General features: G+C 35.2%; 1 protein-coding gene across 3 annotated transcripts in view; it reads left to right on the forward strand.

Moving 5' to 3' along the window:
• The window catches only part of LOC149787860 (putative cytochrome P450 CYP44), a 43,482-nt gene that overhangs the window by 15,170 nt on the left and 9,723 nt on the right, over positions 1-18,589 (forward strand). For all 3 annotated transcript variants that reach the window (XM_089974091.1, XM_089974090.1, XM_089974089.1), the window contains 5 exons: positions 4,181-4,371; positions 9,214-9,412; positions 12,936-13,110; positions 17,022-17,188; positions 18,431-18,509. In XM_089974091.1, the coding sequence (XP_089830217.1) occupies positions 4,181-4,371; positions 9,214-9,412; positions 12,936-13,110; positions 17,022-17,188; positions 18,431-18,509 (811 nt within the window). The remainder of the gene's footprint in view (positions 1-4,180; positions 4,372-9,213; positions 9,413-12,935; positions 13,111-17,021; positions 17,189-18,430; positions 18,510-18,589) is intronic.

The following is an 18,589-nucleotide window of genomic DNA, read 5'->3' on the forward strand; positions in this document are numbered from 1 at the left end:
ATTTGCCCCGAGAAAAAGCAAGAATTTATGAATGTTTGCCTGGCACATAACATTGTGGCACGGAGAGCTGTGGACATATTGTCAGATATTCAGAGACAACTGAGGAACAGGGGAGTAACTTTTGATTATTTCTCATTAGCCTGCAATGAAAGCACCGATGCTTCTGAACTGCACATCTCTTGATTTTTTTAAGAGGAGTTGACGACAACATGAACGCAATAAAGGAGCTGCTTGACCTCCAAAGCCTTAAAGACCAAACCAGAGGAACGAATTTATTCATTTCTGTTTGTGATGCCGTTGATGATATGAAACTACTGTGGAGTAAAGTTTCTGGAATCATTACTGATGGTGCGCCTGCCATGGCTGGTGAGCAAAGTGGATTGTCCACACTGATCTGCAATAAAGTCAGCGAAGAAGGAGGTAACGCTGTTAAACTACACTGTATAATTCATCAGCAGGCTTTCTGTGCCAAACATCTCAAATTTGATCATGTTATGAAACCAGTGGTAAAGGCAAACAATTCTATTCGCTGTAAAGCTCTACACCACTGACAGTTTCAGCAGTTCTTGCTTGACATCCAAGCTGAATACGGAGACCTAATATATCACAACAATGTGAGGTGGCTAAGTCAGGGGTCCGCAATGCAGCTATTTTTCTCTCTCAGAGAAGAAATAAGACTTTTTTTGTTTGAAAAGGGGCAACCGATGGAAGACTTGTCCGATCCTGTATGGCTGGCAGATTTGTCTTTTTTAGTTGACATAACGAAGCATCTGAATGGGCTGAATGTTAATCTTCAAGGACGAGATGCAGTGGTGAGCCAGCTATACGTTCACGTCAAGGCCTTTGGAATGAAGCTGCAACTTTTCCAAAGACACGTGTCCCAAACAGAGCTCTGCACCACGCACTTCCCAGCTTTGAAAGACGTAATTGACAGTTTTCCACAGGACAACATCGGTGTGCAAATGAAGAGTTATGCAACAGCTATCGCATCTCTTTCTGTGGAATTCAACAAACGCTTTCAGGATTTTGCAGTTACTGAAATGGACATGTTGCTTTTCTCTTCTCCCTTCTCCGTGGACCCTGATGATGCTCCTCCACAGCTGCAGCTGGAGCTCATTGAGCTGCAGTGTGACAATGAGTGGCACGCCAAACACCAGCAGGTTTCTCTTGTTGACTTTTACGGGCAGCTGGATAAAGGCAGATTTCCATAAATGTGAAAATTTGCAAAGAAAATGCTGAGCTTATTCGGCTCCACATTCTCTGTCATGAACTTAAACAAGAACCGATTGAGGTCAAGACTAAGTGACTCCCACTTACGTGACATTTTACGCATCTCAACCACTGCCCTCAAACAAGACCTGGCTTCTTTAGTGAAATCCAGATCTCAGTATCACCCTTCTCATTAGAATCAGCAAGTTATCGGTTCTTGATCAATCTGAAATTGAGTGTTTTGAACGGTAACATCTGTCACTATTAACAGTGAAAAGCCAAAAGCACACTTATGCTCTTGGACTTATGGCACTTATTTTATTAAACTCTTGAATAAGATTTGGTTATAACTGTTGATGTTATGTACCTGTATATGTGGCACAAACTATTATTTTCTGAAAGATCTTTTAAAAGACAAAAGCAGAGTTCACTTGGTTTAAACTTTAATGATAACAGAAATTTTTGCATTAGTTTAAAATGACCATGAGGCAAAGATATTTATCTAACTCATGGAAATTTAAGGTATTACATACAGTTCAATGTTATCTGACTCTCCAGATATGAATGAAAGGCAGACTTGTGTTTTTAGAGTTATTCATGTCTGCCTGAGTGACTTATATTTAGTTACATTACCATTTGAAAAATAAAGATAATTGTGACAATGAAAATTGCTTTATTTATTTATTGTTTGTTTTTTATTTATGTATTGTTCTATAACAGTGTATATTTGCATGTAACTTTTGTGGTTAAAAAAAAACATCAGAAGGAACTATTGGCCCCCAGGCATCTTCACTTCATCGAATCTGGCTTTCTTTGCAAAATGTTTGGACACCCCTGCAGTAAGCATTAAAGTAAAACAACATTCTAACAATGTTTAAAAAAGTAATTGAATAAAATTGGCTTCCATTGGTTTAAGGACTGGTATTATGAAGACCTTATTACAATCAAGCAGGACAATCCCAAGTGCTATAAATAGCTACGTAACAGAAACCCCGAAAACATGTATTACTACTAAGATTTCTGTTTTTTAATGATGCAAACAAAAAAACATAACGAATAATTAAGATTTCAATTATAAGAGTTTAACATTGTTTTTTCTGAGTTTATCATGGTATAAACTGTCAGTTGCTGACTCACACAGCTTACATGACGCCCTTCGGGCATTATTTGCTGTGTGAGTTGGCAACTTACAGTTTATACCATGAAAAACTCAGGAAAAAAACGTTAAACTCTTAATTGTTGTTACAATTTTCAGCATTGCCCATTAAATGTTACCCCTGCCCCAGCAATCAGGGATCCATATCATATTGTTATTACTGTTATTTTTCAGGGTTCTTCAGTAGGTATTGTCTCCCATTCATTGCCAGAAGCGATTGTGACCTGTTCTGATCGTTTTTATTAGTGGTACTGGTCATAGATCATAAGAGCTTATGGGAAGGTCTTTCATGTATTGTATGTCAATCCATTAGAACAATTTTGTGTTGGCTTCTTCTCCAAAATTACTTGAACGATTGCCATGAAACTTTACACACACCTTCATCTACCTGTACAGAAAGTCATATTGACATGAGGTTTTCACCAGAAGACTTCTTGTGATGAAAACAGTTTGGTTTGGTGTTGTAGGATTTAACATCCGTTTTAAGTACATTATATATTATACAGGGCAGTCAGTATATTTGGCGGAGGAAGACCCCAGGAAGAACCATGGACCTGAGGGAAGCTATTGGCAAGCTTTCTCACATACCCACATTGAATGAGCTGAGACTCAAACTCACATGGATAGAGGTGAAATGTGTGAGTGATCTGTAAAGGTGAGCATCTTAGACTGCTGGACTTTCCATAGTGCAGATCCTATGTCTAAAATCCTTAAAATTTTGTTTATTGGTACTTATCCTGAGTGGATGGTCATATCAACATAAGGGTTTCATTAAAAGACTTCTTATCATGTTTAGTTGGTTCCAAATGAAAATGGTGCTGATCTGATGTGTAATATGAAAATCTTGTTATTGCAACTCTTTTTGAATGGAATGTGATATTGACATGGGGTTTTCGTGTGAAGACTTCTTGTGATATGTAGTTGGTTCTAAGTGAAAATGGTACTTATCTGATGTTTGTTATGGCCACAACATTGGGTTTTTACTAAAAGACTTCTTATTATGTCTAGTTGGCTCAAAATATATTTAGTACCACTTAGACATTCAGTATGGTCTCCACAGTGGTCATCTTAAAAATCCTGTTTTCACTTCTCCTGAATGAATGATCATATTAGCATGGGGTTTTCACTGAAAGACATTGTATGACAATGATGCCATTCTAATTTCCAGTAAGGTCACCACAATGGCCATCTGGGAGATCTTATTATCACTATTCTCCTAGGTGGCTGGTCATTCAGACATTGTGCTTTCACTTGAATGTCTAGTTGGCCCTACTATACTTCCACTGCAGTGTATGTTCTTACTATGATTTGTTCTCTCTCTCTCTCATATCTGCTCACTCCCTGACATAAAGGCTGATTATTGCGATTCTATGCTCAAAGTCCATTGTTGCGATTGCCAGTGGCAAATTTTGCCATGTTGGTACAAAAATACATTCTTTGGTTTCATTGGGACAAGTGTACTGAATGTTTTAAGACTGATACAACTTTGAATAACAAACAGTAATTCATTAGCCAAAATGGTCCATTTTCTGTAAAAAAAATTAGTGCACTAGGTACATTACTCAAAGTCATGTACTTTATTGCCCTAAGTGGTATTACAGAATCTGCAATACTATAAAAGATTTGGATTTACGATGATAGGCAATGGAAGTTGCTCTTATTCTGCATTTAATCTGCTCTGCTTGAAAACAATCCTACACATTTTGTAGTTCAGAACCAAAATTATGTTTTAAAAAAAAAAAAAACAGAAATGTTTACTGTGTCAATTGACTGTTTCTTTATTAATGTTATTAATCTATAATATTAATTCAAAAGGAATGGGGAGGAGTGGTACCGTTTGCGGAGTGCTGTGCAGCAGATGATGATGCGACCCAAAGCAGTAAGCGTGTATCTCCCACTGGTAGAGGAGGTCGTCAGTGACTTTGTAAATAAACTGGCAAAAATCAGGAATGCTAAATTTGAAGTGCCTGATCTGAAAAATGAAGTTGCCAAATGGAACTTGGAATGTAAGATACATTGTTTTCATTTTGATACTTTGAACTGGTTCATATTGATACAAAGTCTGTATTTATTAATCTCATTTACATTATGGATGATATTGTAATGATGCTGCCCATGAAAGTATGGAAATAATAGACACTGTAGTTCCTCTCTGTTGATCTTTGAAAATTCTAAAATTGTCTCTCCTTCCTACATCACAGGGTATTGTAATTTACCTTGTCTTAGGAATGATACTATTTTTTTGTGATCACCGAGGATATCTGGGGCTTTTTTGCTAGATATATGGAAATATTTCACTCATGCATTGTCACGAGTGGTAAAAGTACAAAATGTTTCCACTTCATGAGGAAAATATTTCCGTATATCTGCTGAAAATATGGTAAAATCCATCAGTTTGCAGGTGCTTTCTCCCATCTATGCCAATGTGATTAAAAGCTGCAACTAGATCAATAAAAAGAAGTTCCTCAACAAGTTTACATTCATTTTGGGACAGCAATATTTTAAAACATTTAGCTGCATATATCATGTTTCCAACTGTATATTTGTCAAACTATTGACTGTATTCATAAGAAAAGGAATGCATTTAAACATTACAAAGAGTTGTATCTGACAGACTTCAGAGTATAGCAAAAGATTTGAATGATTGTGAGTTTACTTGTAGGAATTTTCATTCTTCATTTATTTCCACAATAAAAAAATTAATTTTTGTTCAGCTTTTGGCATGTTTACACTATAACTCATTAGTGATTAGCAGACACTGTATCAATATTTTGATTGTCATTTAATTTTTATTTGCAATCTATGCCTGATCGATCACCATTTTCAAACATGACTGTGATGAGTTAAAATTGACACTTAACAAATTTTATTAAGGTATTTAATCATAAGATCTTTTCCCAAAATAATGTATACCTTTTGTTGTAGAGTACTACGTGTATACAATACGGTATGGTTGACAACGGGTCATGTAAGTTCAGTCACAAACAGTTTCCAAAATAATGTATACATTTTGTTGTAGAGTACTACGTGTATACAATATGGTATGGTTGACAACAGGTCATGTAAGTTCAGTCACAAACAGTTTCCAAGATTCATGTAGAAACTAATTATTAAAAAGTTAATTTCTGAAGTCTACTTTTTTCAGTTGGAGATTGGTACCTCATTGCATAAATGTGTACTATAGGGCCTATAATTGATGCATTTCAAGATCTGTACATTTGAATGTGGCTGGAGAGAGAGATAGGGAGGGAGAAAGAGTAAGAGAGAAGGAGTAAAAGAAAAAGAAAAATTAAATAGGCTTAAATGTGGAAATATTGGTCTGAATAACAAACATTAGGGAAATATACCTTCTAGAATGTAAAAAAAGTAGTTCTGAAAGAGATATTGCCACAGAGGCAATAAAAGTGATGTTACCACTGGCAATATTATATTTTTCCCACAGATATTTCAGAACTTCACTAGGAAATGTATAATATGTAAAGTAGAGTTCCCATAAGAAATATCAAGAGTCTTGGCTTTGATTTTACTATAGCAAGGCATTACAAAACTCTAACCTTTACTTAATCTTTTTTTCTTTCTATGGTCACATAAAATCAGTATGACCCTTTGTTCCTTCCTAGCTTGCCTCTCCTTTGTGAAGAAGAGTAGTGTTACTGTGCCACCCCAGCATTGGCATACTTCACTTACAAAAGCATTTACATGTAAACATCACCACATCTTATCCATCCTTTCTTTCTGGATCCAAGGCAACAGTTTGGGGAGTGGATTTCTTAGCTCCTACCCACTTTTCAGGCATGGATTTCACTTTTTTTCTTCTTGAAATGCCAAAAGAATTGGCCCACATCTGTTAAACATGATGAAAATCATGATCAAAAGTACTCAGAATAATTTGATATATCGCTCATTCTGTTGTCAAAAACGGTAGTTAATGCCTGGAAATCGGATCAAGCATTATTAGAAATCATATATTTTGTTAGGATTTTTACTCAAAAGATTTCTCATTACACAATAAAAAAAACTGTTCAGCAACATTTAAATGTCTGTGATTCCTACTGGTGGCAGCATCATAAGAACTAAATGATATTATTTGGCATTATATATAAACTTTGTCAACTGAAATTCATGTCTTATTTCTAACTTTTAATTTGGTTTCAGTGTTATAATAGTAAATTATATATGCTGTCTTGAATTCAGATGTGAAAAGTGTCAATCTACCATCATAGCTATGTCAACAAGCATATCTTGGAACCTAATTATTTGCTGACTTTTGATTTCTGATTTGTGGAATTGTTTTTTGTATTCTTACAATTAATTTCAAGTAGATCTGTCTTGTATTTTCATGTTAATTAAAATTATTTTGTTTTATCAAAATAATTAAAAAGAGTGGAACAATTAAAAAAGGTGAAAATGCATTTAAATCCTCCAGTGTGAGAACTACCGGTAATGGTCACACTAGAGTGTTAGGTCCACTTGTTTCATCTGCTCAGTTGAACACTGTTATAAATATGTTTGTGTAGGTAACAGTGAGTCCCAGGTGGCAGATTGTTCTTAAGCACTTACCCTTGCAGATTACTGTCATCTCATCTCTGTCCACATGGTCAGCCTGGTGTCAGCATAATATGGCTGGGTGGGACATCACGCTACATGTCTGCAGCATAATGCCCCAGTGCTAGACATCACTATAAACTGCCATACTGCAGACATTGTAGCATTATGACTGAAAAGTTGTTAAAAGCTGTGTTAAAAATCCAAATCACACACACACACAGACACACACACACTGTCAACATGGGCAAAGTCTTTGGCTAAGCCATTGCTTGCCAGTATTCTTCCAGTGAGTCGGTGGTTTTTTCCTTCTTTCTTCCTCCAAGAGATATACTGGCTGCCATGAATACCCTATCAAGTGCTAAAAAAATGACATAAAACTAAACCATCATGTATGTAACATTGTTACAAGTCTATGCTATAAAAAAAATAACAAAAAAGGGTGAAGACAACAAGCTTTGAAAAATTTAACAAATAATTTATTTCCATAGAATACAAAGTGAAAAATGAAAAAATAAATGAACTTACGGTTTTACAAATTAAATCCAAAAATAATCCAAGAATTAAAAAAACACAAGTCCTATCAATGAAAACTTCTAAGTGAATTTCATTTCAGATCCCAATGAAATTCAAGAAGGAAGGTGATGACATCTGTAATAGCATTGTAACATGTGTCAGCAGTATCTTGTTAAATCACAGAAAATATTTTTCCAGTTTTTGTTTAATTCTGTATAAATTCTAGTGAATGTCTTTGTCCAAGCATTATATCAGAGCACTTTTGTATTTCCAGAGAAAATAATCACTTGAATTCAATAAGTTGAAGAAAATAAAAATTCAGCCCAAACGGGTCACAACATAATACAACTTAATGTGTCAGATGCTAAAGCATGACTAATAGAATTCTTATCATAACATCAATTATACGACTACTTAAGATGCAAAACAGATTCCGGGATGAGGGTCAAAAGTTAAATCTTCTGGAAAAAATAGAAGTTTGTTATCAATTAACACATGCTACTTGTCACATAGTCCATGTATGACCTTGACTCAACTTAATGGTTCTTACTCTGAGAAAGATTTTAACAAATTTGAAAAGTTGTTTACCAAAACTGTCACTGATATTGGAACAAGGTCAGCAACTAGATACAGTGTTTTTTTATTATTAGTTATTTACAATAAAAAAATTAAAAAAGTCAAACAGAACTGAACTCTTTTCGAGACAATATCAAATCCAGTAAACAATATTACATTACAATAACATAACAAACAATTATATTAAATATACATAACAACATAATGTATCCAACTTTTATCAGTAGCTTATCTTAGTAATTTGCAAATGTCATCAATGGTAGCAAGAGAAGCAACATAAAGGAGTACTTGGTGCTTGAAAAGCTTTGTTTCACAGATATGGTTCATTATGGAGAAACAAGTTCCAAAGTTTGTAATGAACTTAAAATTCCCAAATCAGCACTCAGAGGCTTGCTCAAGGAAGAGCAGAAATTTCACTAGTACTTGCAATGAAATTGCAGCATCAATATTTTTGTTAAAATTTAGTTTTGACATTGACAGTTGTTTCACAAATTTTATGTCCCTGCTTTTTTAAGGATCACTTGTTTTGTTGGGAATCAACAAAAACAATTTAATATATCCACATTCACAATCAAAAGCAGTAATGTAATACACAATGTTTTCAGAGGTTCATATGATGTTTCTCAAAACCTCTTGGAGTTATGTTTTTAACAATCTTTCAAATGTTTGTTATCCTGAAAATAAAGGTAATTTATACAGAAAAGCAAACAACTTAATTAAATAAAGAAATATTATTGACATTTGTTCCCAATGCAGATATAAAAGAAAACTATTAAACCATTTAACACCCCTCCCCTCTCGATGTCAATGTATCTCTTGTGTCTATAAACTCATTATAGTACCTCATAGAAAAGATAGTTTCATTTTTATTTTTTTATGTCATGTAGTTTCTTTAACAGGGACCAATGGTCAGGATCTCTTTAGTCTAGATTTATTATCAGCATGATAATATTAATGTTCAACGTTGCTACTGGAGACCAAACGCTTTTTAGAGGTGAGCTATGTACTTGTAGATTACATTCATGTTTTGTTTAATGTCTGTATCGCTTCACATTTGTTCTACACTTTTTTGAGGGGTGGTTTAATTAGCTGATGTTCAATAGTTAAGCACACACCTGTCTATAATTTTGTTTGATGACATACATTAACTAATCATTTCTGGAAATTGAAATTGTAATGGTTCACTTACCCTTAACAGTATCTTTTTGCAGCATCAGGTATGACAGTGTTTGAGACTAGGCTAGGATGTCTGGATGCAGGACCAAACTCAGAGGCACAGAAGATGATTGATGCAAACACTACAATGTTCACACTATCTACCAAACTAAAATTCTCATTGCCTTTCTTCAGATATTTTAATACACCCACATGGAAAAAACTGGTGGAAGCAGAAGATTTTTTCTTCTATAGGCAAGTAACGTTCCTTTGTAATATGTAAATGTAGTCCATCATTCATCTTAACCTTCTATCTTATTCCTTGCCTGAATTATTGATAGTAAGGCATATGTATCTCTTTTCTGATGTTGCCAACCCTAATGTAGGCTCAGGGAGGTAGAATAGGTCCAGCACAGTCTTCTATTTGTTGTTGTTGTTGTTGTAGGGTTTAACGCCATTTTTCAGCACATGATAGGCTATACATGGCGGCCAGTATTAATGGTGAAGGAAGAACCCGGGAAAACCCCGGAAAGAACTACCGACCCACGAGAAGCTACTGGCAAGCTTTCTCACATATCCACATTAGCCGAATCTGAGACTCGAACCCACGCAGACAGAGGTGAGATGGCAGTGATCTGTAACAAAGAGCGCTTTAGACCACTCGGCCACTCGGGGCCCCTCTGTTTGTTGTAAGAGGTGACTGATTGATGCAGGAGCTGAGGTGGATTAATGGTTAGCATGCCAAACTCCTGACTAGAAGGGTGTGGGTTTGAATCTCCCATCAGATCAACCAGGATCAGCAAGTAACCTGCCCCAACTGTCTCATCACTCAATAGCACATTGTTGTTTCTGTACCATAAAACACCAAACCAAATAAGTTCTGACATTTGCAGCATCATTGTGAACAATGTTAAGATATGCATTAAAGTTTTATTTTCAGGATGTCAGCTGCAGACAAATTCATCATGAGGATGTAACCATTCTATTGATATGAAAGCATTATGATACTTAGGGAAGTTAGGCAGCATTGTACTGAGAGAATTGGAATATATTGAATGTCATTATTCTGTAACAATGAGATCATTCTGACATTAAATAATGGAAGGGCTACATACACACACACTGTAATACCTGCTTCTGTCTTCCTGCTTCATGTTACACATAATATTAAAGAATTTAGTAGAAATGTTCACTCGGCAGCCATTGAAATTTCTTCATGTATAAAATGAAAAGAATGTTATTGAACTAGATTGGTGCTGGAGTTGCCAAAAATGTTGCTCTGAAATTTACTGATTTCATTATTCAATGTACCAGAAAAAGATTGCATTATGGCAGTATGACTCCAATTCAGCTTTAGTAGTCATTACTCCTTATTAAGTAGGATTTTACCTCTACTGCGCATAGACAAAAGAGCTTTTGTCATCTGTCCATCAGTTAGCACAAGTATTGCTAGTCCTCCAAAACTACAGTGAGGATTGCCATGAAATTTAAAGCACACATTCATCTCAAAGTCTAGTTTACAACCCTCATCCCCACCCCACCCCACTCCATCAGTTTATAACCCCTTTTTGATTTTAAAATATAAAAATGTAAATTCATTTTGAAGTCCCTTGAGCAGGGTCAGTGTACATGACCAAAAAGAAGCAGTGTCATTCAGTTGAGAGTAAATTATCTTTTCATATAAGCTTATAGACTATTACTGAAATTCAATTCTGAATAAAAGAAACAAATTGTGTTTCTTTAAAGCCATTAATATACGTACAAACATAAAGTAGTTGGTAGACTTAGCATTGCCAGATATCATCACCACAAATATACACATATACAAACACATAATCACAACCTCACTGACATTAAATGATAAAATACACAAAGTTTCTGTCTATAAAGTTCATTGAATGGCAGAATATCGGCTTAATTACAGTCTTTGTTTTGTCACCAGTCCAGTAACTAGTAACTCTCTACCATCTGCCATTACCAGAATTCGTAAGTACCTTACATTTGGGGTAAGGAAGAAGCTTGTCAATATGGGGTTCAAAAGTCATTGAAAGAAGAAAATTGCCATGTACACAATAACATAAGTTCCATATCATCTGGAGAAAATATTTGGAATGGGTTGTACATGGAGTAAAAATGTCAAAGTTTAAGATCACCATGATAGAAAGAAGAAAAATGGTTTCTGTACATTATGATTAATTGTACATTACACACCTGTACCAAAACTCTGTGGCTGGGATGTGTTTGGGGTAAGGAAGTTATTTGGTTTTGGGATCAAAGGTCAAAGGTCAAGGTAAATTTAACTGAAAAAAGAAAACTTGTTTCTGCTCAGTATTAGAGTTTGACATCACAGACCTGGAGTAAACTTTTTTTGATGGCTTGCACTTGGCCTAGTAAAGAAAAAGACTGTTTATTTTGAAGTCAGCAGTTCAAAAGTCAACATCACTTTAGCTGAAAAATGAGATATAGTTTCAGCACAAACATTTTCAATTCTCAGTCATGTTCCATTGCCAAAGTTTGTGGACAACCTACACTCTTGATAAGGAAGAAGCCTGTTGAATTTGGGTTCAGAATGTCAAAGGTCAGGGTCAGTGTAAATAAAGGAAAGAAAATACCAAAACCTTGACTATAGACTATGCACTTATACTAAGGAAGAGGTCTATTGATTTTGTTTTCAAAAGGTCAAGGTCATTTGACTTTTAAAAAATGGTCTTTGCAGAGTAAAATTTTGTTCAGGAATATGTTCCTTGATCAAATTTTGCAAATGGCTTGTACTTGGAATTAAAAAAAAAATATCAATTTTGGAGTCAAAATGTCACAAATAAAAGTCATTGAGAGTCAGGTAAAAAAAAAATAATGGTTTCTGCAAAGGTACATTTAGTTCAAAAAGTCAAAATCACATACCTTAACCAGAGGTTCAGGACACTGAAATGCATTGGTCAGTAATCTCTGGTGTCAACCATGCCATATTAGGGAATACATTGAGGACCATTCATTGTTTCAAGTCATAAATGAGTCCATAACTCCAAGCATAAAAGGATACATTCTCCTTTGTAAACATGCTTCTAAACATGATATTTGCATGAAATTTAAACAAAATGTTTCTATTTCGTTCAGAAACAACTTGCACTTGACATTTCATAGTACTTCATGATAAGATCTATGTTAATTATAAGACTGGAAACTACAGTGAACAAGGCAGTTTTATGAGTCCAGTCAGAACTTTTGAGACCAAATGATAATGAGTGAAAATTCTCTTGCAAGACCAAACGTGTAACAGCGGGATGAATGATGCCTCTCACTTATGTCCTGATTTTATAGAAATAAAACTAAAAGAACAAAATTTATTTCTTTGAAAAATTTCTGTTAATCTTACACAGTTATATCAACATTTCACACAGAAATACAATTTTTTGACATATATTTCATTTGGGTTTAGATATTTACAAATGAAATCCACTTACATTTAACTCTCACCTAATCACAAAGCAAAAGCTATCCTTATTATGATGCAAGCATGCTTTTAAAACAAATTAAAGTTAGTTCAGTTTTTTTTTGTAGTTAGTAAATATATTATGTATGTCTTGTAGATCTGGTTTGATTTAAGTTAGTAAAATACAGAAGTAGTCATATTTGCTTCATTGTGATTTCAATGGCAATAACATACATTTATTTACGATAGAACTACCTTAAAATTTCCTTAATTTTACGTACAGATTTTCCATTTGGTTTTTGTGTGCAAATTTTACATAAAAATTTCTATTTGCTCAATCTTTTGCAGAACAGGCCAAAGTTATGTCGAAAGAACTGTATCAAAGATTAAAGACCTGTTAAATAAAGGCCAGCTTCATGATGGGCAGTTCAATTTTCTGACATACCTGATGTCCAAGAAGGAGCTGAGTTACAAAGACGTTAGCATCATCACATTGTCTCTGTTTGGGGATGGTTTGAGCACAGTGAGTACTTAATTGAGTTACAAAGATTTTAGCATCATCACATTGTCACTGTTTGGGGCTGGTTTGAGCACAGTGAGTACTTATTTGGCACTAAGTTAGCACATGAGATCATGCTACTTAGCTGTTAGATAACATAAGCCAGTCTGATGAAATATGTTAAAGGAAAATATTACTTGAAAAGTAGCAGACGCTACTGGGTATAAATTGGTTTTCCATCATTACTATAACACCACCACTGCGTGGCCTGCAAACAGACATTGAGGGATATATTAGAGTCCTCTTGTCCATCCATTCAACACACTGATGTGATGTAATTTGGATTTTTAACGTAGCTTTAACATTTTTTCAGTCATATCACTACGATGTCTGTAGCGTGACAGTTTATAGTGATGTCTAGCACTGTGGCATCATGCTGCAGACACGTAGCATAATGTCACATTATCCTGACACCAGGCCGACCAGTCCTAACACTAACCTCTTTTTGCTGAACGCCTAGCAAAGCGGCTGTTAGTACCTTTATTGTAAGTCTTTGGTATGACTCGACCAGGGATCGAACCCAGGCCCTCCCGCATCCAAGGATCACGCTCTAACCACTAGGCCACCGGAGCGTTCCACGAGTGAAGAAGGCTATTGTGACCTACATTTGCATTCTAATGACTTGCAGTAAATTATTGCATTAGCTCATGCCCACATTGGTATATTTTCAGCTGTATAATACAGCAGGGGCCCCGAGTAGCCAAGTGGTCTAAAGCGATCTCCATTATGGATCACTGCCATCTCACCTCTGTCTGCGTGGGTTTGAGTCCAGGATTCGGCCAATGTGGGTATGTGAGAAAGCTTGCCAGTAGCTTCTCATGGGTTGGTGGTTCTTCTCGGGGTTTTCCCGGGTTCTTCCTCCACCATTAATACTGGCCGCAATGCATAGCCTATCGTGTGCTGAAAAATGGCATTAAACCCCACAACAAGTATAATACAGCTTTACTTAGAATCATGAAACTTTGTGAGAGGATACTATGCCCTTATCTTAAAAGCAGATCAGTTTGACCCATATTAAATATTTTTCTGACTTAGTTCAGTCTGATGTTTTTACTAACATTCAAGCATCAATCATTAAATAAGATGATTACATACAGCTCTCTTAGTACTAAAGCTATACCAGAAAAGAACATTTGGACCCGTATTTTAACATTTCAGTGGTTTTAGTTCAGCTATACAATCATGAAACTTGGTCATGCAGTTTGATGATTACTAATCCGTCATTTTGATAGAATATGTAGGTCTTTAGGGACCATATTTTATGCTTCACTGACTTGGGGTATATTTTTCATGTCCATTTCTCAGACACTGTTCTTGCTAGATGATATGCATCTCTGTTAATACTATACAATTAAAGAGGCTCAGTATGGCCTGTATTTCATCTTCTATTGACTTTGGTTATATTTTTTCATTTAGCTTGTGAGCACATGAATTTGTGTCATATTATGCACACTGCCTTACTGTGAATTGTACAGTTTGGTGAGTAGATGGATCTTGTTAAGTTCTACATAATTGTTTCAAAGAGGTCTCTGTGATCAGTATTTTAAATTTTAGTGACTTTGTTCAAATTCTGTGTTAAAAGTTATGTTCCATTCATGTAATTGGATACATCTCTGTTACACTTCATCTTCAAAACCATTTTGACCATCACTTTATTCTTAGTAGGTTACAAGTATTTGTATTTATGATTACACTGATTCTTCCATGCAAGACCTAAATATGTTCTGGTCCCTTTCTGACCAATACAGTTGAAAGTAGGAATAAATATATTTATTCATTGGTAAACTTTCCTTCCTAATGAGTGTGCATTTTATACTGTGATATGTTATCTTCAACAGTGTTGCACCTTTAGAGAGCTCACTGGTTTCCAACAAGTTTTTATGCAGTCTCCCTCAAATATGGACCGCTGTGTGCCCTACCACCTACCCCCTATGTGAGCCTTTTCATCTGTCCACATCTATATTGGTACCATATCCATACTGGTATCAGCTGTAGCTCAAATTGAAAGATGACATTTACTGTCCATTTTAAAACAGTATCTAGCAATGGAAACATTAAAGGTTTATGGTAGTCGACTCAGTTGCAATGTAAGTCTTTGATGGCCTCAAATGTAAAGCATTTTCAAGGTTAAAATCACATCTATGGAGACAATACTTTAATATTTTAAGGTTGAAATAATCACAAAATAGACACATTTTATACAAAATATATAGCCTGGCATAGATTCAATGATTTATTACTTTCAGAAGAAAGGTATGCTGAAAACTGGATATTAATTGTATTAAATGCTGGTAGATAATGAGTGAACGCTAAAGTTAACTGAAAGAAAGATCTAGAATAGAAAATTCTGTTGTGGTGCAGCTCATCTCAGGTTAAATAGATGTTCAAACATGTTATAATGTTTTCATGATTTACTTGAGTACATGATAAAATAGTTATTACAATACTACAGGTGTCGGGGCCCCGAGTGGTCTAAAGCGCTCGCCATTACGGATCATTGCCATCTCACCTCTGTCTGCGTGGGTTCGAGTCTCCGATTCGGCCAATGTGGATATGTGAGAAAGCTTGCCAGTAGCTTCTCGTGGGTCGATGGTTCATTCCGGGGTTTTCCCGGGTTCTTCCTCCACCATTAATACTGGCCGCCATGTATAGCCTATCGTGTGCTGAAAAATGGCGTTAAACCCTACAACAACAATAACTACAAGTGTCAAGGAAAATATGATAATATAGCACAAACAAGGTGGCAGAACTGTCAAAGTAAATAAGATTATCTCATGTTTTATCATTACTACTGCTTTATTTGCTGTATTTTCCTTTTATGGTTTAAAATCTGCATCTTCCAAATTTGGAGGATGTTGGGAGGTGAGGGACAGTGACCACTGCCCTTGGAATCTCAGGTGATTTTCATGCATAAACTGCATGCTGCTGGCTGTGACTGACTTTGTCCAGTAGAATCTGGTTTCTAGAGGTGAACAGTGATAATAACTTTCCAAGTAGATTTTAGGAATGACATTTAAAAAAATGCAAAATGGCATTAATATCTTTTTTTATCAGCTCATTATGGAGCCTCTACTTTTATATGATAGAAAAGAATGTTCTTATTCATTGTTTTATATTTTGTGTGTCCTGTCAGAGTAGACAGGTGAGTGGTTAAGTAGGTGGTTTAACTTTGTGTCAGCACAATATTCTGACTATAAAGTGCCAAAGAAAAGTTCGCATTTTAAATTTTGAAGTGATGAAAGGGTAAAACGTACAATTGAAAGATTGTAAAAAAGTGCCTCTTACATTACAAAAGGGGCCAAGATCATTTTAGTATGGATTTATTTTCTGCACGATAATTATTTGTAATGGCTACTTAATACTATAAAGTAGAGGTTAACAATGTAGTCATTGATTACTCACTGGTTTACTCACTTGGCTATAAGGTATGACAAGTGAGTGAACCCTATGTTATGGCCCTGTGCCCATCATCTGTCTACAATTGTTTGATGTCACTCTGATGGCCATATTTCTCATCTGACTCTGATCAAACTTGGAATGTTGGCTTGTATCATCAAGCTCTTGAATCAGTTCATTAATGAATGAGATCCATGCATATTAAGTAGGTCTTGTCGGATTAATATCTACAGAACTGTTGGAGATATTTTCATGAAACTTTACATCCTTTTGTATAATGAGAAGTTTTCATATCCATACAAGATCTGACTTTGTCAGATGAGTGCTTTTAAATTTATCTACCCATTGTGGGTTGATCACTTATTATGTTATGGGAAATATTTTAATAACAGTTTTATAAAACTTTATTAAAGTACCCATACATCAAGTGTATACATCAGTTTAAATTCTGCTCCCAAAATATCATTTTATATTTTCAGACAGTTCCCACATTCGTGTCTATTCTTTATTGTATGGCCAGTAACCCTGAGGTCCAGCAGAAAGTGTATGAAGAGATCTGTGAGATAGTACCACAGTCAGGGCCTATAACTCCTGAGACACTCAACAAGCTGATCTATCTAAAGGCGGCTGTCAAAGAAGCATTTAGGTTATACATCACATTTGTTTTAAATGAACCAGGCAGAAAAACAGAATTGCTTGAATTTATCCGTATCACTTTTTTTTACTTGACGAACATGTTGACCCTTACGATTTTACCATGAAGTTTACTAAATTGATCCATAAATTACAAACTTATCTTAAAAAAAATAGCAAAGTATAAGAAAGTATGATCATTGCAGTTAAAAGTGGATATTGGCTTGTCCAGGTTTTAGACTCTGAGTTGGTCATGAAACTAGACCAACTTTCAAAAAGGGTTCCTCAAATTCTGTAGTCTACTCATGTAGAATAGACTATAGAATATGATGAAGCTTTGCATTGTCTGGAAATGTCATTCAGCAGACAAAAACATGTCGAAGGTGAAGAGGACGATCAGCCATTTTAAAGGTCCAACAATCTACAGAAGTGTAAAAACAGTATTTTGCTACTTGACTGTGCTTGGAGAAAAAAAGCAGTAAAGGTGACAAGTACATTTATTAGACATAAGGTCATTTCAAACAGAGTATTGTTCATAGTGGGAATGATATAAATCAATGTAAAGACTGCACAGAGTTTGGGGATAAAACAAGAAATCATTGATTTCTATGGAATTTGGAACTACAGTTTCATTAGTGCCAAAGTGTGCTTTATTAACTATTTATTTGAAGATAATGTTGCCTATGTTACATGAGACCACATACATAAACTTTTCAATTGCACATTTTTCTGGGTCGAGAGGAGCAGCACATTGTATGTACATTACTGTAGACTGGTCCATCTTAAGGACAAATACTGGCTGCCTTACTGAGAAGGTTTTACAGTTCTGACTTGGATTCAAAAGTGTCTACTTTTTGTCACAATGATGATTTCCACAAGGTAGCTTCTACTATGGTGTTATTTGTATCGTCAGACTTTGAACATATCCTTTTTAAGTTCAGATGTTTATTTTAGTTTAAAAGCCCAAGTTTGATTGATTCAGAATTTACTATACAAGATATTCTTCTTTGTTCATAATAGCTTTGTATAAGTTGGTTTAGACTTTTACTTCCTTTCTTTCTTTCTTTCTTTCAAGAAGTGGCTGTTATACCATGGGATTCAGTTTGTGTTAGCCCACAAGAGTTTTCATCTTGAGCTTAGCAACATAATTTACAGTTCCATAATGGCAGTGCAAAAGTCATGTTAGATGGTAAATTTAACACGTTAGATGATTTATTTCATATTAAATTCATCCAGTGTTTGCATTCCATTTCAGATTTTTTCCAATTGGTTTAGATGTAGCTAGAATTCCTCAACAAAATCTTGTGATTGGAGGTTATCAGATCCCAGCAGGGGTGAGTTATCAGTTACTTTCTTAATAGCAGATTGAAATGAATTTACTTTTATTCTAGAACCAATTTTTATGTATTTTGTG

The sequence above is a fragment of the Sinohyriopsis cumingii genome, chromosome 11 (assembly GCF_028554795.1).
Source record: "Sinohyriopsis cumingii isolate HCF-2022 chromosome 11, ASM2855479v2, whole genome shotgun sequence".
In the NCBI taxonomy this organism is placed as follows: Eukaryota; Metazoa; Mollusca; class Bivalvia; order Unionida; family Unionidae; genus Sinohyriopsis; species Sinohyriopsis cumingii.